The 23,059-nt window shown below is 42.3% G+C and overlaps 2 protein-coding genes across 11 annotated transcripts in view; both read left to right on the top strand.

The window, feature by feature from the left end:
* The window catches only part of LOC128416283 (arf-GAP with SH3 domain, ANK repeat and PH domain-containing protein 1-like), a 37,018-nt gene extending 28,340 nt beyond the window's left edge, over positions 1-8,678 (top strand). For 4 of the 7 annotated variants that reach the window (XM_053393820.1, XM_053393819.1, XM_053393821.1 and 1 more), the window contains 7 exons: positions 268-505; positions 1,476-1,637; positions 2,891-2,954; positions 3,913-3,962; positions 5,304-5,443; positions 6,186-6,304; positions 6,854-8,678. In XM_053393820.1, coding sequence (XP_053249795.1) covers positions 268-505; positions 1,476-1,637; positions 2,891-2,954; positions 3,913-3,962; positions 5,304-5,443; positions 6,186-6,304; positions 6,854-6,941 — 861 coding nt within the window. In that variant the 3' untranslated portion in view covers positions 6,942-8,678. Of the gene's footprint in view, positions 1-267; positions 506-1,475; positions 1,655-2,890; positions 2,955-3,912; positions 3,963-5,303; positions 5,444-6,185; positions 6,309-6,853 lie in introns of those variants that run through there. The other 3 variants (XM_053393823.1, XM_053393824.1, XM_053393825.1) reach the window with 3 other exon arrangements.
* Positions 8,679-11,625: 2,947 nt separating this feature from the next.
* LOC128416279 (CMP-N-acetylneuraminate-beta-galactosamide-alpha-2,3-sialyltransferase 2-like) lies at positions 11,626-22,874 on the top strand. 4 transcript variants are annotated; one of them, XM_053393810.1, is made up of 7 exons: positions 11,626-11,739; positions 16,864-17,419; positions 19,023-19,213; positions 20,234-20,413; positions 21,161-21,206; positions 21,521-21,640; positions 22,668-22,874. In XM_053393810.1, exons 2-7 carry the CDS (start codon positions 17,147-17,149, stop codon positions 22,833-22,835), a joined length of 978 nt encoding a protein of 325 aa, XP_053249785.1. In that variant the 5' UTR covers positions 11,626-11,739; positions 16,864-17,146; the 3' UTR covers positions 22,836-22,874. The 4 variants fall into 4 exon arrangements, with proteins under 4 accessions (XP_053249785.1, XP_053249786.1, XP_053249784.1 ...); XM_053393811.1 differs by lacking the exon at positions 11,626-11,739 and adding an exon at positions 13,281-13,487; XM_053393809.1 differs by lacking the exon at positions 11,626-11,739 and adding an exon at positions 13,281-13,716.
* The last annotated feature ends 185 nt before the right edge of the window (positions 22,875-23,059 follow it).

Here is a 23,059-nt window from a genome sequence, read left to right as displayed (position 1 = left end):
CCTCGGAATTGTAAAAAATTAATACGTCTCAAGGAGAAGCCCTTCATCCATTTAGTCTACATGCATTGTGTGCATCCTGTCAGCTGGAACTTCCATGTTCAGAAGTAGTATACCAAACAACAGGGAACTGCTGTTGCCCTTTGTGACCTCTTGAAAGCAGAATAATAAATTAAATTGGGCTGCTGATCCAGCGATGCTGTTCTTGGGTAAGGTTTCTAGTATTTTATTCTGCTCTCTATTAACATGGTTTACATTTATTCGTTTCAGCTTAGTCCAGCGAAAAAAGATCGCTTTCATCGTCCTCAGAGCTGCTACAATCTGCCTGGAACAGCCTCTCAGTCATGGAAAAATCCAGCTGACTTCTCCAAGGGAGCCAGTCCACTATCCCCAGAGAAGCTCCGTGAGCTATATGCTGTGCCACATGTTTCTGCCTCTAGACCCACTGTGGCAACATCGCCCCCTGCCTGTACAGGCCCACCGCTGCCACCGCGCAATGCACCTAAAGGTTAGACAGCATCGATAATGTCCTATTTCATCACTGCCTTTATAGCTACAGAATTATAGTGCTATAACTGCACCATTCCTATGTTGGCTAATTCCCTGATGTACCATAAAGGTAAAGGAACCCCTCACCATTAGGTCCAGTCGTGGCCGACTCTGGGGTTGCAGCGCTCATCTCGCTTTATTGGCCGAAGGAGCCGGCATACAGCTTCCGGGTCATGTGGCCAGCATGACTAAGCCGCTTCTGGCGAACCAGAGCAGCACACGGAAACGCCATTTACCTTCCCGCCGGAGCGGTACCTATTTATCTACTTGCACTTTGTTGTGCTTTCGAACTGCTAGGTTGGCAGGAGCAGGGACTGAGCAACGGGAGCTCACCCTGTCGCAGGGATTCGAACCGCCGACCTTCTGATTGGCAAGTCTTAGGCTCTGTGGTTTAACCCACAGCGAATTACTGTACTCCCATTTTGCCTAGGTAGAGATGTTGGCTTCTGTCTCTCCACAATGTGCAAAGTGTACCCTACAGCTTTTTTGCGGGGGGGGGGGGGGGCAAAGGTGCATTATTCATATCCACTTTTCACTCTGGTCAAGAATGTATTTTAATGGGGATTTTGGAGACCTAGAAGACAGGGAAGCAGAGGTTGATATCCTTTCTTTCACATACCTCTGTGGGTGTGAAGAAGATGTAACTGATTGCTACTTTCAAGTGTAAATACCATGGTGAGCAGTGTCGTGCATCTCCTATTTATATGCAAACTATACAATATATCTTAAATTTTGCACCTATGTATGGATGGCCAGCTCCTTTATTTTTAGGGCATAGGTGCAGAACTCATGGCTGTCCAGACACTGTTGACCTACAAGTCCCATCAAGCCTCACCACTGGGCATGTTGGCTGAGGTTGATGGGACCTGCAGTCCAACAACCTTCAACAAGAGTATTATCACTGACTTTTTCTCTCTTTTTTTGGTCAGCCCCCAGCTTCCCTCCTCCACTGCCCCCATCCAGCTGGTCAGTCCTCCCTGCAGACACAGCACCTAGAAAGATCCTGCCTCCACCTCTGACAATTCGACATAAGCGAACCTCCTCAGAGCCCTCTCCCAGCACACCACTCAATCCTACCAGCCCAACTGCAGGTAAGAGAGCTCACTGAATCAGCTGAGGATTGCTGCATTGATTATAAAAATGAGGAGCAGGAATATATCTAAATCTAGATCTATTGGGGGGGAGGCTTTATGCTGAGGTATATCGTTGGTCCACTACTGACATTGACTAGGGACGTTAACTCTTCTTATTCACAAACTACCACAGGACACCAGTGTGTTAAAATCTGGAAACATAGCTCTAGGTATATGAAGTTAGGAAACACAGGTGATTTTTTTCATACGCCTTCCTGCACCATTTCTAAATGTTGATTATCTGTGAATGCTCTGACACACTTTGAATATGTGGGCCACCACATCTTGCAAACCTGCAAAAAATATTATTTTAATCAAGATGTGGCAGGTTCACAAATTCAGTTCATCTGGCTAAAATTCCCTTTAAAAATCAAATTGGGTTTATTTTAGCACATTAGCTATTTCTTTTAAAATGCCCATCAATTCATATACTGAATCACTTCAGAAGCATCCCAAACAATCCAGAATGGAGAGAGGATGAATGCATTCTCTTGAGATAGCAAATAACCTTCAAGTTGATTATATGAAAGTCAGGGACATGGCATGATAGTGAGAATGGACCACAACTATCCTGAATGCATCAGGATTGCTGACCAGTGTGGTGTAGTGGTTAAGAGCGGTAGTCACATAATCTGGGGAACCGGGTTCGCGTCTCCGCTCCTCCACATGCAGCTGCTGGGTGACCTTGGGCCAGTCACACTTCTTTGAAGTCTCTCAGCCCCACTTACCTCACAGAGTGTTTGTTGTGGGGGAGGAAGGGAAAGGAGATTGTTAGCCGCTTTGAGACTCCTGAAGGGGAGTGAAAGGCGGGATATCAAATCCAAACTCTTCTTCTTCTTCATCACTCTAATTCACAGCCATTTTGACATGTCATTGATGCTGTTAAGTGTCCACAAGTTGGGGGTTGTTGGGTTTTTGCTGCAGTGACAGGATTTGTGAATCTTCTGACACGTGGAGACGGTTTTATAATGCCTTCTTGGTGGATTCACATTTTGAAGGATTTTTGAGAGATTGTGAGATGTGTTTTGGGCATGTGCATATCAGAGGCAGGTCAGAACATTCACAAAATTAGTCATCGCGGCAAACAAGGTGGGGGGGACTCAACTGGTTTTACTGTGTCATCAAAGGATTGTTTGCTCATAAGTTTATGCTATAGTAAACTGACCTGATGCTGGCTTGTAAATAGAAAAGTCCCTTTGTCTCTGTCTTAGACCCTAGATCTTTCTCGCTTCCAAGACGTTATTCTCCAGAAGGAGCCTCATCTAGGAGGTTGAGGTAACCATGGGTGTCTGGGGGCTCCTCCAGACATCCTTTTTATTGCACATTCATGATTTGTGCTCATGAAGCTATTGGGGCTGTCATATGTGATCCCACTTTCAATACTGTTTGCAGCTGCAAATGTTTTGCAGCAGTCTCCTGGCTTCATTTTTGGCCAGCTCATATATCGTAACTTACTGCTGAAATTCAGTAACTTTGCATACTACAATTGTTCTGGTTTATTTTTGTCCCGCTTTTGTTGCACTGCCGCACCCCCCTGGACAGCAATAATGTGATAGCATTGGGGCAGCACTGCAGAACAAACTAAAGCAGAATAAATCCACCACTACTGTTGTGTCAAGAACATGTTGCAGAATGCCTCTGCGATAAAACACAGTTGTGGAGGGGCCCTATGATGTAGAGCAGATTGCCTGGTGCACCCCAGCTGTGTTTTGAAATAGGGTGGTTGGGCAATCTTTGTCTTTGTCAATCTGTCTGTCTATGTATATACTGCTCAAGAGCAGAGAATGAGGTTTTAAAGCAGTTCAGTTAGGGCTCTTCCAGATTTCCTGTTTGTTCATCCTGATTCATTTGCACAGAATTTACACAGAGGTTATGTAATGTTGCCCAACTTTGCTGTCATCCCATTCTTTCCAGTATACTTTCCTGACCACCAAAATTTTTGTTTTGTTCTGCAAGAGCACCAAATTTACTTTAAATGTGCAAACTGAAGTTTCTGGTATATGATGGAATCATACCCGCAATATAGTGACAGTATGGAAGCAACTTTAACTTGCATTGTGAATATAAAACTTACATTGGTCAGAATCCTCATTTGCAAGACAGCTGCCTTTCTTCTGCTCACCTGTCAGTTGGTATGAGTTTCTAGGTGGCTGCTGTTTTTCAAGCACATTGATTAGGAAATGAAGGATTCTTCAAGGTGAATGAACACTCCCCCCCCCCTTATTTCCTTTAGTTCTGATTCTTCTGAACTCCCTGAAGTGGTGGTGGATTCCTGGCGACAAGGTAAAACACTCTCTCTCTCTCTCTCTCTCTCTCTCTCTCTCCAACCCCCCCCCCCCAGCAAATACCATCTGAGCTACTTCCTTCTCTCCACTACAGTTCTCCAACAATATTTCACATATTCTTTCCTTTTAAAGTTGATTTCTTTTTGAACTTATGGACTTCTACTATATCATAAGTTTTGTGAATTTTATTTCCTTGTATTCGTTTGCACAAGGTGTTCCTACATCAGCCTTGTTCTTCCATTTTGACACCATTTCAAAATCTAGAGGCACCTCCAAATGACCTGTTTATTGAGCATTCCTCCTGATTGCAGTATGATGACAGGGCATTGGCTTTTGGTGAACATTCAGCCTGACTTGCTTTTGGGGAGATTAAATGACATTGCATCAAAGCAAATGCTATCCACACTTTAAAGTGCATTTTCCTATCACTTTCCTTACTGCAAAAAGTCAAATCTTGGGGGGAAACCAGGTTTGTTGCACATAACTTCCAGTCACCTAGGATTGCACAAGCTAAATTTGCTGTTTTGTAATCCCACCCCAAAACAGCAACAGTCTGGAAGTGCCTTAGGTGATATGTTCCCCTAACTGTTGCATCCCTGTGTTTCCTCGCCCAAGGTATTGCTCTGGTTTGCAAGTACTTTGTGGGGAGCTTCTGTTGAATTGTAGTTCAATCCTTTCAGATGTGAACCAGTATAGTACCATTGTCTCACTTGGTTCTGAGGTGCTTGCTGGTGATGTGTAACCTTGCCTCTATTTATTACCTGACTGCACCTCCACTACTAGGTGTTTTAAAATGCCATCCCTCTTGTTCTGGATTTTCCTGAAACTGTGTAGAAATCCTGCTATACTTGCAAGGTAAAAACCAGGTGTAAATTATTAGTACTGTGTCAATTTTCTTTTTGTCTTTAAACTGTGTGTGGACTGGCTGCAGGGGTAAACTACAACACTTGCTAATTTCATTTTTTTTTAAACTGAAATATGTAGTATATGTAATGCAACCTTACTCTAGTGCCAGATTCCACAGAGAAAACATAATTTGAGCAGAAAGGGATGGAGAGGTTTGTTTTTCTTACTTCAGGCCTTGCACATAGCAGGGAGACATTTAACCAATCATACAGAGGAAATCTCCTGCAGAACTACACATTCAATAAGAGCATGTTATACCTCAGCAAACAACATGGTACTCTGCATGGTTGCTAAGCAACACCTTAACCTGTCCTCCTCTTAGCTAGTTGACTTTAACACTGACAGAATTCACCTACAAGTTGCACACAGAATGATCACCACTGTTGCACTTCCAACATGAAATAACACAACAGGGCTGTGTTTTGTGTTGCAGCTGCCTTAAAGGAAGAGGGGACAATTTGTGAGCAAAATCAACATGCAAGAAAAAGCCAGTGGACTTCCTCCCCCTCACTGGAATCACCCTTTGAATCATCAGATGATGTCCCACCACCACTGCCAAAAAGGGGGGGTTTGGTGTGTTCTTCATTTAAATTTACATTTTCTTACTAAGTGCTTTCATTTTTCCTCTTCATTTTAGTGTACTATTAGCTAAGGATGGTAGGCTTTCAGCAACCTAAGCTGCCTCTGACTACTGTAGGAGTGTGTGTGTGAATTAAGCTTCTGAAGAATGGGGGGTAGTCTGTACACCACTTTTTATCTTAATGTGAAATTGTCAACCCCAAGGATGTTATGAATCACCAAGTGAGCCAAAGCGATGAGGTAATGAAATCTGTCTGTCACTAACAGGATTCAGGGGGTGAAGAAATTAATTGCATGGTGGTGGCCCCTCTCCTCAGCCATATTGTGATGATGTCTGCATCACAATATAACTGAGGGGAGACTTCACTCACTAAATTTATGCCAGTTGCTTGCAAATGTACCGTTCAGCCCTGCTTGATAAGAATCCATAACAAGTTGCCGAAAATAACAATACAAAGACTCCTTCCATTCTGAGCATTTCCTTCTTGCTATAAAGCTTCTTCATGTGTAAGTGACTGAGGCCTTCCACATGAACTACACCTGGGTTGGGGGAACCTGTGGCCTTCCAGATGTTACTTGACTACAGCTCCCATCATTCCTGACTATTGGTTGTGCTGGCTGGGGCTGATGGAAGCTAGGAGTCCCAAAACATCTAGAAGGCCACAAGTTCCCCCAACCCTGAACTACATTATCTGTGTCTGCAAGCTTGACATTGCTTTCTGGTGTCCATTTTCAGAAACACTCCAGTGTGTGTCGGGTCAGAGCTCTTTATGACTGCCAGGCTGACCATGAAGATGAGCTAACCTTCCAGACCGGAGAGATAATTGTAGTAGAAGGACAGGAGGACTCCAATTGGTGGGTATGTGACAATTTCTTCTGGGTGATTGCTGGGGATTCCTTATCATGGCACTGATCGTTACCCTACCCCATGGGACTAGCTCCAGCTTTGAGGAGGTCCTCAGCAAAGTGCCCTGTGGTCAGTGGGCCTTGGCAGGAGTTAGCATTGATGGGCTGTGTCATGCAACAGCCTCCGCACCAGACAGGGGATCTATCCACCATTTATTTTCAACAATGCTGCCAGACACAATTTTAATTTCCCACAATGCCCTGGAGCATGAGGGAATATTGTGTACTGAATATTAAAATGGCAGGTAGACCCAGTACTGCTCAGAAAGTCAGGTCTGCATTGGCAACGACCCTGGTCAGGGCTCTGGAGCTCCAATTGCTTCCCAATGATGCCGGGTGCTGCCTCCAGCCATCATATCGCATCGCATCCCAATCCCATAAATATAGGGAATGATGGTCTCAGAAATACAGTCATTGTAAGACGTGTAATTACAATGCTTTGAGGTTTTTCTCTCTGTGTTAAAACTGCCTCACCTTCTGCTCTTTCTTTCTTTGCAGTGTGGCAGGATTGAAGGGCAGCCTTCCAGGAAAGGTTTATTCCCAGCATCGTTTGTTTACATTCTGCATGAATAGAAGGATGGGTTGATGAAAGAACACTGTATTATTTACTGAAAATTTAATCCTCTGCTTTAAGAGTGGCCTCTGAAGGCAGCATGCCAAGACTTCAGTAGCGTTCCTCTCACATTTACTAACTTGGTCACCAATCTGTAGGACGACATGCTGCACCAGGAATCAGGCTCACTGATGCAGAAATGTCATCATAGACTAAAGTGCAATCCACTTCTCATTCAAGCCACTGGTAAAATGTCCATTGATTTAAATAGAATTGTAGCTACGCTGTATTATCTGACAAACTCACTGGCCTCTTTCATACACACTCAGAGTGGCACAGGAGCCCTTTTTTTGGTGGTTCAATCCGTCATTGCTATGGTTTATTGTATGAATGCCAGACATCCAAGAGTGAAGCCAACTCCATGCATCTTTTCCAACTGAATCATTCTTAAACCTCACAGCTAGGTAATAATTGGGTGGGAAAGATCCTCTAGGTTACCTCTCTGAGTGGTTGCTTCATTCATGCACACTCGGGCAGCGGTTGTTCCACAGGAAAGCAGCTTCCACACTGTGTATCTGTGAATGAGATCAATATGTTCCAGGTATTCTGTTAGGAAAGCTCCACCTCTTCACTGTTACTCCCTTCCACTGCACGGAAAAATAGGCATTTTCAACAATGTGGTGCTCCCTTTGTGAGTTAGAATCATATAACCTGAAGGACTAAAAGGCTATGAAGCTCAACCCAAATGTTAACCAGCGGAAGATACTTGCTGAGCCTATAGTTCCTGATGGCAGAAACAAGTGGGACAAAATCATAATAGCCCCCTTTCATTGCCCTCCACAAGCTATGGGAAACATTCTTTTTGAATTCCAACATAGCAATCAACCAGTCCATGAAGCAAAATCCATCAGCTAAGTCTCCAATCCCATGTGCACCCCATGCAGCAACCTTTTTCTAGTGATTCAAGGAGCCCCACCTTCCTTAAAATAAAATGAAAACCCTCACATAAAATATATTTCAGTTTTTGCAAATGTATCCCACCCTGTGAATAAATTCAGATTTTGCTGCTTATATAACACAAGGATGGTAAATCTTTGGCCCTTCAGATGTTGTTGGATTTCAACTCCCGGCATCCTTGCCCTTGCTGGCTATGGCTGATGGGAGTTGGAGTTCAGCAACCTCTGGAGAGCCATTGGTTCCTGTTCCTTAGAAGGCTTTCCAAGCCATCTCTAATCCCACTCCAATCTTAACGGGACAGTTTTACCATTCATACCAGTGATTTCAGAAATAATAGTTCTAACTGATCTAATTACAGGGTGAGTCCTTTAAAAGAGGCCCCATGGATACAGAGTACACATGTTCCATGGGGCCTCTTTTAAAAGACTCACCCTGTATATCCTTATTGAACAGCACAAGCATTAAACACTTCATTGCAAATAAAGTATTACCATTTCTTTACATAACAGTAACCCTATTTATCTATTCTTACTAAGACTGCCCAACCTGAAATATCCAAGAATTGCAGTTGACATCTTTACAGCTGCCTTGCGTTAATAGATGTAATCCGGATTGCCTGAATCATCAGAGCTCTTTCCTATCTGTCTTTTCAAATGATATGATTCCACCTGAGAAGAAAATGTACTGCAGTCCAAAACTGTACACTATTTAATTTTTGTCTCATGTTTCTTTATTTCCTAAAATTTTTGGTACACCTGAATGCATGTTTTATCACCACCACCACCACTCCTGTAATAAATTTTCTTTTGCTTACGTCTCATGCTGCTTAGTCAGACTACCAAGGGAGATTGGAAATCACACTTTTCCTGTGTTACTTCTGAGTGGAAGGTTTTGAGGGAAGTTGAAAACCTGCTTTGTGTGTCAAATAGTAAAAAAGAAATGTAGATATTAAATAACTTTGTACACCTGCACCATATATAGTTCAACTCAATAAAATTACTATTTAAGAGGAGGCAGTTGTAAATAGGTGGATCTTTGCTTGCTTAAAGGTCTACAATAATGGAGCCTTATATATTTCAGCTGAAACAGAGTTCCACAGGCATGGGGCCACTGCCAAAAAGGCCCTCTCCCAAATTCCCATTAGCCTAATTGCTCTTACAGTCAGGCACACAAGCAGAGTCTCTGAAGCTGATCTCAAAGTGTGAGCAGACTACAGGTGAAGGCAGGAAGAGTGAACCTCTAGGCCTTGGGACTCTCCAAGAATAAGCCCCCTCACAAGTACCCATACCCCCTTCCCACCAGCCTTACTGCACACTCTCCGAGTGCTTTTGCCTGGATGAAGGATGGAGACTTTTGCATAGCTGCAATGAAGCCTTCTGTACAAAAGGTAAGAGTCATATCTGTTGCTCCACCCACTTTATATCTTTAACCCTACCCACCAGTGGCATGCAGTTTAGGCTAAAAAGGGTTTCCTAGCCCTACTCTAAGGTAACCTGGTCCCAAACCTTTAAAGAATAAGCTCAGTACTTTAAAATGGACCTGGAAATAAACTGGCAATTCATGCACCTGGTACAATCAATCAATCATTATTTGTTTGTCTGATTAAATTTGTATATCTTCATCCATAGATCTCAGGGCAGTTCACAACAAAAACATACAATATAAAAAAAACACAAGAATAAAGGTTAAGGTTCAATACTTACATATGATGCATTTACTTACTTACTTACTTACTTACTTACTTACTTACTTACACATAGATAAATGCCTGAAAGCTAAAATACAGTCTAGAGTTACTGACCTCTCCCTGAAAGCATAGTAAGAAAAACTGACAAAAGAGAATTACGTGTTCTGATGGCCTCCACATCTGTGGATGTTCCAGGTAGTCTGAAGTTCCAGCTTCATCAGATACTTTGCCCATCACCATCAAACCACTATGGACTCCCACACTCACATATACAACCTCATCAAATTCAGTTCCCCCCCCCCTATTATATGAGGGGGAATGTGACACCTTTTTATAAATCAAACTTTGTTAAGAATAGTATCATGAATGTTAATTAGTGACAAATTTTTTCAGCACTTTATTTTTCAATTTCCAAAGTTCATTGGTAACAATGAATGAATGGCAACTACAAATAAATATTAGACAAGCTTGGCAGTTTTAGAGCTTTCAGCTTTGTTTACTAAATACAAGTAAACTAAACTTACTAAATTAGATTACTCTCTATGGTGGGAAACTCGGATCTGGCCAGTGGGTCAGATACTTATCTCTTCCCACCTGCAGAGGCAAAGTCTGACAGTCACCTTTCATACAATGGACATCACCACTTTCTGGAAAACCCAAATCATTGCTGTTATTGTGTTGCTACAAAAGAGAAGAAACTAGGAAAATGAGGGGAGAAAGCAGGTTAGGTTAATAAATTGGCTGTTGACTGAAAGCCTATATAGGCTGTATAAATTAATGGCTTTTAAAACTAAACATCCTGATCTGGAGTGTAACACACACACACACACACACACACACACACACACACACAACAGATTACATTTAAAACAAGTATATTCAGGCAGCTGAAATGCCACCTTCAGTTTTTAATCAGAAATGCAATCTAGCTTGCAGACAAATAAATGTTATTGTTCAAACTGTTATCCTAAAATAGGAATCCTATAAGAGAAAGTGAAAGTTTCTGACCCTCTGTTTAACCATCTTCCTTCTTTTGCACAAATAAAACCTGTAAGAACAAAGATCAGGGACTTCTGTTTGACTCCTCCTGTCTTATAAAGGAAACTCACTTAGCTACCTCTCTAGCAACCAGCAATTTAAACGATTCATGTTGCAGGAAGCTTTTGTGGGCAGATTGCTATTAGGACCACCTGTTTACATACATGCCTCTCAAAGCCCTAAGATCTGGTAAGATACCACTTGGGGGTAGGGGGGGCCCTCCCTTCACTTACCAAGATCCACTGAGTTAGGGAATGGAGAACAGGTCTTTTCTGTAGTGGCAGCCTGCTTGTGGAGTACCCTCTTCTTAACTCTGTATGTTAAAGAGGATTTTGGTATGTATTCTGTGGCACATGCTCTTTTCTTACAGGGTGCTGGGTAAGCCTGCTGGAATTAGCCATTTGCCCTGGCAAACTGAGAGTGTACCTAGAATACACCCAACACTCCCCAGCTGTTGTGAATTCCAATGGATTTCCTAGCAGTGATGAAAGGTGTGGTGGATGTCCACCATTACTGGTCTTCTCACTGTGGAGCCTCCTGAAACTTTCAAGGAATTCCAATATTTCCCACCAACAGGGCTTGAAAATATATGAGATAACCTACTATCAGAAGACAAATAGGGAGAGTTGGGTTGGTGCCTATTGCGGCCAAAGTTGGTTGATAATTCTGATTGGTTAAGCAGAACAGCTGTGTGAGCCAATTTTGCAACAGCAGGAGGAGAGTGTGATTTGGGGAAGGATTGTAGCTCAGTGGTTAGTAGTTCAGTCTCCGGCATCAGCAGATACAGCTGGCAAACACTCTGGCCTGAAACCCTGGAGAGCAGCTGCCAGTCAGTGTAGATGGACAAATGATCTGACTCAGTATAAGGCAGTCTCCTATGTGCCTAATGCAGTTCCTGCAGCTTAAACAATACCATTTGCTTTTAAAGCATGTGTCCTCAGTCTGATGTGGTTGGCATTGGGTTGTTAACTTCCCCTTCTATTTTTGCAATAGTTCCTGTTCAAAAGCACTATTTCAAAATGAGTCACTTACTGCATGCAGCCATGGGAGGTGGCTTCAATCTTCATTAATATTCTGAGTGCAACCAAGGAAGAGAAAGAACAATAATTCAGTTTGCCTGGACTGTGTGATCTCCAACACTTGGGTAAGGTAAGCAGGTGGTAACACTAGCAAACTATCTTTCAGCAGCTACAGTTAGGATTCTCAGTGTAGGGTCTGTGACACTATTCAGTGCAATGAGTAGCATCAGACATAGTGCATGTATCTCTGTGACAGTGTTTCGGGAGTAATTGTGCTCTGCTTCACAAGCTGCTGTAAAATGTCAAATTATACTCCAAAGCAATGCTGCTTTGACACTGCACAGAAGGGAGAGGCCCCATTAAACTAGCATTTGGACACACATAAATGTTGCTAATGCAGGAAATATCCCTTTAAAATCAATGGGACATTCTGGCAGTTTGTAAACTAAAAGTATTTGCATAAGAAGAGCAAATGTTCCTTTGCAGTATTTGTAAAATGCTCTGAGGGTGGTTTAAAAAACCCCACACACAATCAGGCAGTGTATAAATTTTATGAAATTAATAAAATAAATACATAACCATGTACCAGTAATCTAACATGTACTCTGCCTAATGCCTTAAATTATTTTTAGTAGAAGTTGCTTATCTGTAGCCCATATTTCCACAGTGCTTGGAAATAATGAATAAAAGCTTGTCTTGACAACCAGCACGAACCTCTCTTTCCACTGTCAGCATTATTATCATTATTAATTAAATTTGTATACCGCCCTTCATCCAAAGCTCACAGGGCAGCTCACAACATATAAAATGAAAAATGAGAGCACAAAATATGCAATAAAGCAAACCGATAACTCCCCTCCCACAAACACATTTAAAAGGCCATAGGATGTTAATCAGCTAAAGGCCTGGCTATAGAGAAACATTCTCTGGTGCCTAAAGATAAGTAATGAAGGTTCCAGACAAGCCCGTTCTCATGTTGCCACCCTCCAGATCTCTCATGGAGGAAGCACACAAAGAAGGGTCTCCGAGGATGATCATTTTTGCATCCTCCACCCTTTAAGAAAGGATAGATGAGGATAGGACTTGCCTTGTAGCATTTTTCACAGTGCATTTGCTAGCTGTAGTGCTTTCTGATGAAATGTGCAAAAATCCATGTAAATGTGAATAAACAAAAATAGGAGATGTTAACTCTGATTTGTGTGAAATAATAGGGTGCCTGGCCATTATAGGTTTTATGCTTACCTTACAGAGTGATTTAGACTAATCAAACAATGAAAGCTTCGTGTGGGAAAACAAACTCCTGCCTCCACTGAATCACCTCTTGCGGTAGTTGGCCTGGTGCAAGCCGGATTTCCTCCTCCCACACAATTCCTTCCCTAGTTTTTCCCCTCAGAAGTTGAGGACTGTCACGCAGAGCTGCCTTGGAGAGCAGTAACTGACTCTCATGGCTATGTTTTTTGCTTGAAAGATAGTAGCAACATGTCGCTTGACTTGATAAGAGACTTCAGGGACACGAGATAACGTAGCTGCAGACTTTGAAACAACAGCCTGTTCAGTCTTCGCTGCAGGTCCTTGTTTTTTGAAAATACTGTAGAGTCTGCTGAGGTGTCCTTGAACTTGTTGAAACATAACCTCAATTATGCTAAAAAGTTTGCCAAGTTAACAGAGGGGAACGAGCCAGTTTGTTCTTTAGCAGAAAGTGTCTTTGCTTTAGTTTTTGTTTTTCAAATGCAAATACCCTTAGTGCAAGGTGGGAGGCCTAGTGATTATCTCAGCCAGGTGGGGAAGGGGACAATCTCCTGCTGAGGTCCCGAAGAAGATCCCTCCTCGGAAGCTGTTATTTGCAGTGGTGCCAAGCGCAGCAACCTCCTTTTCCAAGTGAGTCAAAGTTGTGCTTGCAGAACTTTCCACGCTGCAGCGATAAACTAGCAGGAAATGGGAAACAATACCCTCGTTGCGGGAACCAGTGCTTCTCCCTCGATAGAGGAACTCTACTATCTCAGCTGAATTTGCAACAAAACTTCCGTTTGGGGCAGCCACCAGTGCCTGCGCGTGTTGACTCTCACAAGTAAATCCCAATGCGTTCAGTGGGGCTTGCTCTTCCCGGGTAAGTGTGCAGAGGGTTGTGTCTTTCTTTCATTTTTGTTAATACCTCCCTTGCCTTCTTCCTCTCTCTTATTTGCTTGTTCATTGCTCACAAACTGGTCTTCATTCACTTCCTGCCATCCGGTTATCATATCTTTAAAACACATTCGGAGTACATTTCCTCCCCTCAAATAATTTTGGGCACAGTAGTTTGTTCAGAGTGGCTGGGAATTGTTTGTGATGGATAAACTACAGTGCCCAGAATTCTTTGAGTAGGAAACGTGCTTCAAACGTGCTTCAAATTAAAGGTGTAGTGTGTTTGCAGCTGTAATTTGTGTTTTTAATTCCTTCCACACACCCGTTCCCCCTTCAGTTACAGCCAGATCCTAGGCACCTTTTATTCAGAAGAATATATTGCTGAGTTTCATAGGACTCGCTCCTAAGCAATGTGCCAAGGATTGTGAAGTCATTAGATGGAAGTCCCAAAACATGTACAGTGTGTGTTTCCTTCAGTCCTGCATAATTGCATTTCAGATCCAACAGTGTTCTTGACTATTGACCCAGAGAAACTTATGCACTTGATTCTTTTGCTCTAACAACATATCAGTAGTTCCAAAGTATAGAGTTAAAGGGATGGGTAAGATAAAATGCCCCTCTTTCCGGCATTGTGTGTTTTGTTTCTTTCTGGTGTCCCAGCTCAACATCTCACTTTGTGCGATGAGGCTGTGATTTAATTGTTGTAACCTGACACAAACTTTTACTCTGGAATAATCCCTACTGAGCATAGTGGGATTTATTTTGCACAGGATCAGTTTATACCATGTGAATTGTGTCCAATTAAGTTATACTCAAGAGCAGACCTACTGAAATCAATGTTAGCCATGACCATTATTTTTAATGCATCTGAGTAGGACTAACATTGCATACAACCCTATGTAGGTGGCACAGTGCATTGTGTACCTTTGGAGGTGATGGGTGCATTTTGTGTTTCTCATTTGCAGTAACTTTACCACCGAAACCCTTCTCTCAATATCATTAGGTCCAGAGTCCAAAATGATCTAGTGGCACCAGTGTGTATTTGCCTTGCAGGGATTTTTGTTAGCTTTCCTTCTTCTTGATAACAGCACATATATTACTCAGAGCATTTTAAAGGAACATTTCTAGATAACCTTTCTGCATCACTATTTTAATATTTAGAAGTCGTTCCTGAAATGATAACATTTCACCTTAGTAAAGCTTTATGTTAGAATGCTTTGGGTATGTTTGCACAAGCCTGCATTTTATTTTCATGTTCTTCCAGTTTAGTTTGATTTCTCCTTTGACAGTACAGGCTGTAGCCTGTAAGCAAACTAACCTCTCCTCCTTGCTAATTTCACTGTTGCCACCAGGTGAAAATATCTCCCCATCCACCCAATTCTCCCTAACCCCCCCATCCCCACTAAACAGCTATTTAACCACCTGGACTTCAGCTGACCCATTGTACACCAAGCTTTTACAAAACACATTGTGTATTTACTTACAGGTTTAGCAATGCAACCCATTTTTGAGAAAATAGTTTACATTTTTAGCAGTTGCCCATAAGGGTAGTTGATTTATCTATTTCGGTTTTTTAAATCTTTAAATACTTAATTGAAACAATACTTTAAAAACAAACAAACAATAAACAAACCAGTCTGCTTCTCTGACCAAACCAATACTTAAAATGTGCATCCTCAGTTCAGCTTCTGCATCCCTTTGTAGTTTTCTCTGGGCTCCTTTGCTGTGGTTCCTAACTGTGGTTTCCTAACACTTCCCAGTGTTTCAGGTCTCTGAAATGGTTTCATCACTTTCTCCCTCTTGCAGCTTTTTACGTTTCTAACTCCACAACCTTTTGCTGAACTCCCATATTCTTTAGCTGGACTTGTAGACCATATTTTCACTCCCCCTTCCACCCTTTTAACTAGGCACAAGGAGAGTCTTGGTTAAGAACAAGGATTAACCTTTGACCTTCCTTTAAGGAAAAACCTTTGACCCTCCTTTGAACAACTTCCAGCACAAAACAGACCCTTGTGGTTTCTGTTAATATTTGACCCACTTACACGTGGCAGTTTCTAAAGCAAAAAAGCAAGTTTTTGATGAGTCTAGTTTTGAAACCAAAACCCCCCAAAATGACATGCTCTTTACAAGTCTTTTGCTTTATTGCTTTGGAATGGGTTATTTTTAGTCATCTCGGTTTTTAGCATGGATACACCAGTGGATACACTCCTTACTGGAGTGCTGGAGGAGAGGAATCTCCATCTAAAAATAGCTAGTGCCGTATAATATCATAAAAATCATCTGCAAACCCTGCAATAAGAGGGAAAGGAAAACACAAGTATTGATGGGAATGGGTGAATAAGTGAACAAGCTGTCTTTTTAACTGGCTGGGATGAGGGACAATACAGAAAGTATGAAGCAAATTATGGAAATGTCAGGATGTGTTTAATGAGATGCTAACTTGATTACTAATACAAATCTTGGATATGACCAGAAATAGAAACTGGATGGGTTGCAGACAGTGCTTTACAGTTGGGTATAAATCACACTCGAAGTGGCTCACCCCGAGCCACAATTCTAGTTTCCTGGCCATGGTCTTGCTGCTGCTTACCAGAACATAGATGGGGAGGCAGGAGGGAGGTTGGGGCTGTGCAGATGCACCAGTGATTTTGGAAGTTGAGGGATAGCTCAGTCAGTAGAGCATGAGATTCTTAATCTCCGGGTTGTAGGTTTGAGCCCCATGTTGGCTGAAAGATTCCTGCATTGCAGGTGGTTGGACTAGATGACCCTTGTGGTCCCTTCCAACTCTACAACTCTGTGATTCTGAAGCCAAACCAGCAGTTCTGTAGAGCACCTGAACAGCCTTGACCTGTTCACCAACTCAGCCCTTTCAGTAAATGGCAGCAATGCTACTGCTGGGAAGGTAGTGTTGCAGTTCTGCCCCATCTGGTAAACTGCTACTGAATTGCATGCAGCATAACTGGAGGAAAGCTTGGGACCAACAGCATGGACATTTAGTAAAATATTACACCGTTAAACTTATTAATGTACAGAACGATGTCTGAAATTAATAACTTTATCTTGCCACAAGCATTTCCCTCTGCCATCCGTAGTTCATACTAACGTCATATCACACTTTTTCTGTGTGTTTCAGCATTCGTTTGATGTGAGGCCTTAACTGGTTCACACCCACAGAACACTGGCTGGCTGAATAAATGGAGAATGAGTCGGACCTTGATTTTTCTGAGTGTTTAGCTGCTGAGCTGCGCATCTGTGTGGAGCAGTATCTACTCAAGAAGCGACCTGCTCATCATATGTGAACAGGAAACACGCAGAGCAAAAAGTCTGACATAGGCAATAAAGTTAAACCACACTGCAGGATGCTGTTGCCTCGTAGAAGGTTTTTTAACTATGAGATCCAGCTGACTGAGTGAAGAATGCAGTTCAGGAAAAAGCTGTGGTGCATCCTGGCCCTCTGCCTTGCGTTTTTCCTTTGGAAGCTTTACAAGGCTGTGTATATGGACCCTTCGCCTTCCTCTGGAGAATGGCCGCTGATGGAGTCTCCCTGGGAGGGAAAGAGGTGCAGCCAGAACAGGTGCACAGAGCATAGCAAGTTGGACTGGTTTTGTGATCACTTTGATGCCTCAGTCAACTGCCTGCTGACTCTTAGAAATCCAGAGGTCCCCTCGGAGGTTCTGCAGTGGTGGCTGGTGAGTTCTTTGAGTGCTCAGAGGTTCTAGCAGTGCACTGCATTCCCTTTTTTGGTTTGGTGTTTGTTTTGTTTTTAACTCCCAACTTCACCAGGAGGTGCAGCATCAAGGCCACCTGCTGTAAATTACTTTGAGGTGGGTCCTTCTCCCGGAATGGTCCTGTAGTTCCCCTCTCATACAGGAACAGCAGCACCAAATGCAGAGCAGAAAGAGTTGGCAAATGTTTTACCTGCTCTGCATTTGTTCAGGCCACTAATCTTCACCTGTCTGTGCTGGAGGTCCAGCCCATTGGAATTAGACAGGCTCTGGCATTATCTACATTTCATCAGATCAGCACTGGGTTTTGGGTGGTGTGGGCAGTTCCCCCACACAGGGCATTATGCTGAGGGGGCGCAAAATTGAGAAGATCCATAACTGAGAAGATCCATTTGGGAGTGCCCAATTTTGGCCTCGCACCAGGCGTCATATTAAAAAATATTAATGAAGTCCAACCATCAGATACCAAAGTCTCTCCTATTACTACAGGCTTTCTTAGAAGGACAGCACATGGTGTTTCTGTGCACTCTGGTTTCCGTCACGGTGTTCTCTTGTGACAAAAGCGGTTTAGTCATGCTGGCCACATGACCTGGAAAGCTGTCTGTGGACAAACACCAGCTCCCTTGGCCTGAAAGTGAGATGAGCACCACAACTCCACAGTCACCTTTGACTGAACTTAACCGTCCAGGGGTCCTTTCCCTTTTACCTTAAAAGGATAAGTTGACTCATGGGTCAGTTTTTATGGGAAACCATTTTTATTTATTGCAGTGTTGTACACTGCTATGATATTTGCTAATATTTAGCCGGGCAAACTGTCTCCCTGAGCAACTCGGGGAGGAAGGCATGGATATAAATTCAATAAATAAAGTAACTGTTTATTGCTTTATAACTATTTATTAAAGCAACCATTACTCATCATTTAGCCCATGGTCATAATTTCCCTAACAAAAGGACAATCTGGCCAGCTGGTTTGACCAATCTTAAGCAGTCCTTCCAGATCCATTAACCCAGGAGTTTCTCAATAATGAGGAAAGAGTCCTGGCTGCAGCACCAGGAAAGCCACTGGGTGGGAGATGGACAGAGGCCAACTGCTTTCCCCAAAGAGAGCTGCTGTGCTTTCATAGTTGCATGGCAGGGAGAAGCCACCCAGCAGAAACGTCTTCCATTTCTGAGATAAAAAAAGCAGCAGTAACAGCACATGAACAATGCTTTCCTGATTGACAGCACAGGAGCCACCTTTGCATGAGGCATTCTCGCTAAAGATATTTGCCTTTGTTCTGTATCTCTATTCAGAATAGTTTGCAGTCAGTCAATTGTACCATCAAATATTTCTCTTTTGTGATCTGTTTAAGCAGGCAGTTCCATTTTTTATATATAAAAAAGATGCTATTGGAAAGCAGGTTCTACACCCCCTCCCTTAATGTCCTCTGTTAGTATTTATTAATAATAATAAAAAAATTATCTCATCCTCCTCAAGGAGCCCAGGGTGGTCATAACAACATACTGGGAGGAAATTACAAAAAAATAATAATATTTAAACAACTAAAAGCATGCTTTGTTCCATTAGAGGCTGCAAGGATATCAGGATGGAAGCCAACTCCAGAAGATAATAAAGCACTTGTTTGACATCCTTCACTCCCCTCCCGTTACATCCCAAGATTTTAGCCAGTGTGGAACATGTGCTGTGGTGGGCAATTCAGGGAGGCTGAAGGGCTCTAAATATGGAAAAAAGATTGACGCTCACCACTTTGTGCTGAGGTAAGTGGAGTAAAGTATATACTGTACGCCCTACCCTGGGCTTCATAAAATTAGTGTGAATAATGCTGAAAAGTATTTTTGTGTGGCTGCTATAATGTAGTATTATGGCTGATGAGAAACCATTCTTTTGTTAGGGAGATTAAATAGGTCAGAATGATGGGCTGATGAGAGATAATTGTTGGGGGTATGATCTCTTGATACTTTAAATCTCTCTCTCTGATGGTTAACACTGAAGACTCAGCCACAGCCACAGAATCATAGTTGGAAGGGACCATTTATCATTAACTAATTAATGCTTCTCAGTTTGTATGTAATAATAATAATAATAATGAAGCCATTACCTTCCAATAGGGTTAATAGGATTATTACCCAACAAAATATTGTTGAGCAGTAATTGTAATTCGACAGGATTACTATGGTTGCTGCTATTCCTATCATCAGCATCATTTAGACCCTTCCGAGTGCATAAGGCAGGGGTCAGCAACCTTTTTCAGCCGTGGGCCGGTTCACCATCCCTCAGACCATGTGGTGGGCCAGACTATATTTTGGAAAAAAATAATGAACAAATTCCTATGCCCCACAAATAACCCAGATATGCATTTTAAATAAAAGGACACATTCTACTCATGTAAAAACACTCTGATTCCTGGACCATCTGCAGGCCGGATTGAGGTGGTGATTGGGCTGCATCCGGCCCCCGAGCCTTAGGTTGCCTACTGCTGGCATAAGGCATTACCATAAGCAAATAAGAAGAACAGTTCCTTGTGACAAAAATTGCATATGCTGTAATGTATGGGAATAGTTGCTGGGAATAACAATCCCAACTCCAGATTTGAAAATCCTGAAATATTATCTATTTTTGAAAATAAAATCTGGTAATCTACAGTCCTGAAGAATGGCATCTGACTGATGTCCCTAGGCCTCAGCCCATCAAGTGTCAGGTTCAGACTTTGACCGTCTCCATGTTTCTGGACTGGATATTTTGTGAAGCATCTGATCATGTTTCTTATGTCGTTTGAGGATGAACACAGCACAAACTGCAGGCTTTGAGGAAGATGTTGGTGCAAGAACCACGCACCATTTCATGTACCCAGAGAGTGCTGTGAACCTGCATGCTGGCGTCCATCTTGTGTTCGTCCCCTTCAAAACTCTGGATCTCAAATGGCTAGCTAGTGCTTTTTCCTCAGGAGAAATTAAGCGGTGAGCACTTTGTCTAGTTGGAGTACAAAAAGCTAGGCAAGTACTACAGGGGGAACAAAACCTTAAGCATTCATTTATGGGGCAGTTTCCTTTGGGCACAACTTCTGCACCGTGAGTGGATATTCTGCACAGGTCTGCTTGAACCCCTTAAAAAGACAGCATAGAGCTGGAAAAGGTGCAGAAAAAAGAAATCAGAATATCAAGGGGCTGGAGCATGTCCTATGTGAATAAATGTTATGATGTTTAGAAGGGATTTATAAGGGAGACATCATAGATAAAATGTGGATGAAGAGAGAGAGCTTTATTTCTTCCTCCCCCATGGTATTAGAATCTGGGGTCATCCAATGAAGCTAAATGGTGGGCGTTTCATGACAGACAAAATGAAGTACCGGTACTTCTCCAAATAGTGCATGATGTGGATTTCATTCCTCACGATAAACATCCCTTGCTAAGAGCAGAGTTGGTTTCTTTGTGCCTTTACATTCAGTCAGTAGGGAAATCTTGAAGTGACCCTTAAAAGCTTCATTGAGACTACAAATTTGTCCACTATGGGCTTAGGTCAGTGCTGCAAATGTATGGAAATATGCTTGTAATAACAGGAGCGCACCTGGTCAGTCATTATTCAGGGAGTTGCGTGACTCTCCAGGAATGGGTTTTATGTATACTGAACACTGGAGGGGGGAAAATAGGAAGTTTGATGGTAAAAGTAGTAAAATGATGAATGCTATTCTTCCATTTCTTTCATAGTACATACCAAAGAGTCAAGCCCTTCATTGAAGCTGACAAAAGCAAGGTAAGTTGTGAATGCAGGCAATACACTGATTCGGATCTGTCACTGCTTGTTTATTCTGTGAATTTAAGGACTGATATGTGCAACTGCAGTGTTTTGTTTGTTTTAACAAAAATTGTCAGTGTGGACCCCAGTCTTATTCCAGGACCCTAGAATGGAGGTAGAGGAGCTCACAAACCATAGAATGGAGATAGAGAAGAGTCACAAACCATCTCATTCTCATTAGCTATGCTTATGGCAGGTGGGACAATTTGAGGAAGAAGAGGCTATGACAATAGGCGAGAGCTTCTCAATCCAATTATTTTTCTTCTCCTCAGGTCTTAATACTGAACCCTGCCTTCCTAAAATATATTCACGATAAATGGATGAAGCGCTTTGGAAGGTATCCATCCACTGGATTCGCTGCACTGCTTTTTGCTATTCATACTTGTAAACAGGTATGTACAGTGATCTCCAGATGTCTACAGATACAGGCTCCTGTTGCTATTGGGATGTAGTGCATTTGGTTGTGAGACAACTTGCCTCTTTGGGCCATATTTAAAAAAGCAACTTTTCTCACAACTGATTTGGTGACAGAATGGTAGTTCAGAAAGTACATGGGCAGAGTCTCTCAGAAAACAAGATAGTCCTCGCCCATGTTTTGAAACACTGAAGTTGACTGAAGAGATTGCATGTGGCTGGTATTGAAACTGTGCTGGATGTCTTATGTCTTGATCACTAAGTTGCAATATAATAAGAGATTTTTTTAAAAAAACACACCCTAAAAATTATTCAAATTATACAGAAACAAGCAGGCCCTGATAATAAGCTGAATATGGTACAAGCTGGCAGTGTGACTTTCCATTTTTGTTTCATTGTCTTTGCATAAAATTCCATCTCCTCTTAAAGAAGGAACTAACTAAACCTGCCAAAATTCCACAAAGCCCAAAATTAAATTAGGAGTGACACTGGAGGAAGGGTATCTATTAAGCAGCTATTACAGTAAATTCTGCTTGTTAATGTAGTAGGGTATGTTTCACATTCAAAAATCTTTGCCGAAATTAACCTCGTCACTGCTCTCTTTATATAATGGAGTCTGCTTCCGTAAAATGTGGCCACTCCTTGCAGGGTTAGATTATTGATTATTAAATTTAAGACAGCTTTATTGAGAGATAACATATTAACTTCTCCTGCTTGTTTTGTTATGAACCAGAAGAGTTAGTTGAGGAAAGTCACGGGGAGCAGGGTGAGGGAAACTGTATTGTGATGAATAATTTTTTTAAAAAAACTTTTTGTTTGTTTGTTTTAAATAAGTTTTATTATCGATGGCTGCATGTAGCTGACCACCACTCACTGGGAAAGGTCTGTTGCACTTGCGCCCTGCCTGCAGACTTCTGAGAAACAGAATGCTAGATTAGGTAGCAGCTTTTGGGCTACATAGGCCTCATACTCTCGTTTCCTTCCCCATCATGTTTTGTGTGGCAGGTCTCTGCATTTGGTTTCGGCGCAGACAGCAGAGGGAACTGGCACCACTACTGGGAAAAGAATCGGTACGCTGGAGCTTTCCGCAGGACTGGAGTCCACAATGGCACTTTTGAACTGGCACTCATTGAGAGACTAGCAGCTGAAGGCAGAATATCATTTTATAAATAGCTTGCTCCAGTGCCCCACAGACTTCAAAGTCACTAATCCAAGAAAGAGGAACCCAAATCCTAGCACCAATGATGGTCTTTTGAGCCACAAGAGAAACAAGGTGGATGGATTAGAGATGAAAGCACAGTTCAGCAGCCCAGCGCTACTGCACCCGGCGCAGGTATGTATGTATATACGCATACATACACATGTAACACCACTTCTGAACAGATTACTCTCTTAGC

Source organism: Podarcis raffonei, chromosome 6 (assembly GCF_027172205.1).
Source record: "Podarcis raffonei isolate rPodRaf1 chromosome 6, rPodRaf1.pri, whole genome shotgun sequence".
NCBI classification, from domain to species: Eukaryota; Metazoa; Chordata; class Lepidosauria; order Squamata; family Lacertidae; genus Podarcis; species Podarcis raffonei.
Note: the sequence above shows the minus strand (reverse complement) of the source record. Positions and strands in the feature narration are given on the sequence as shown.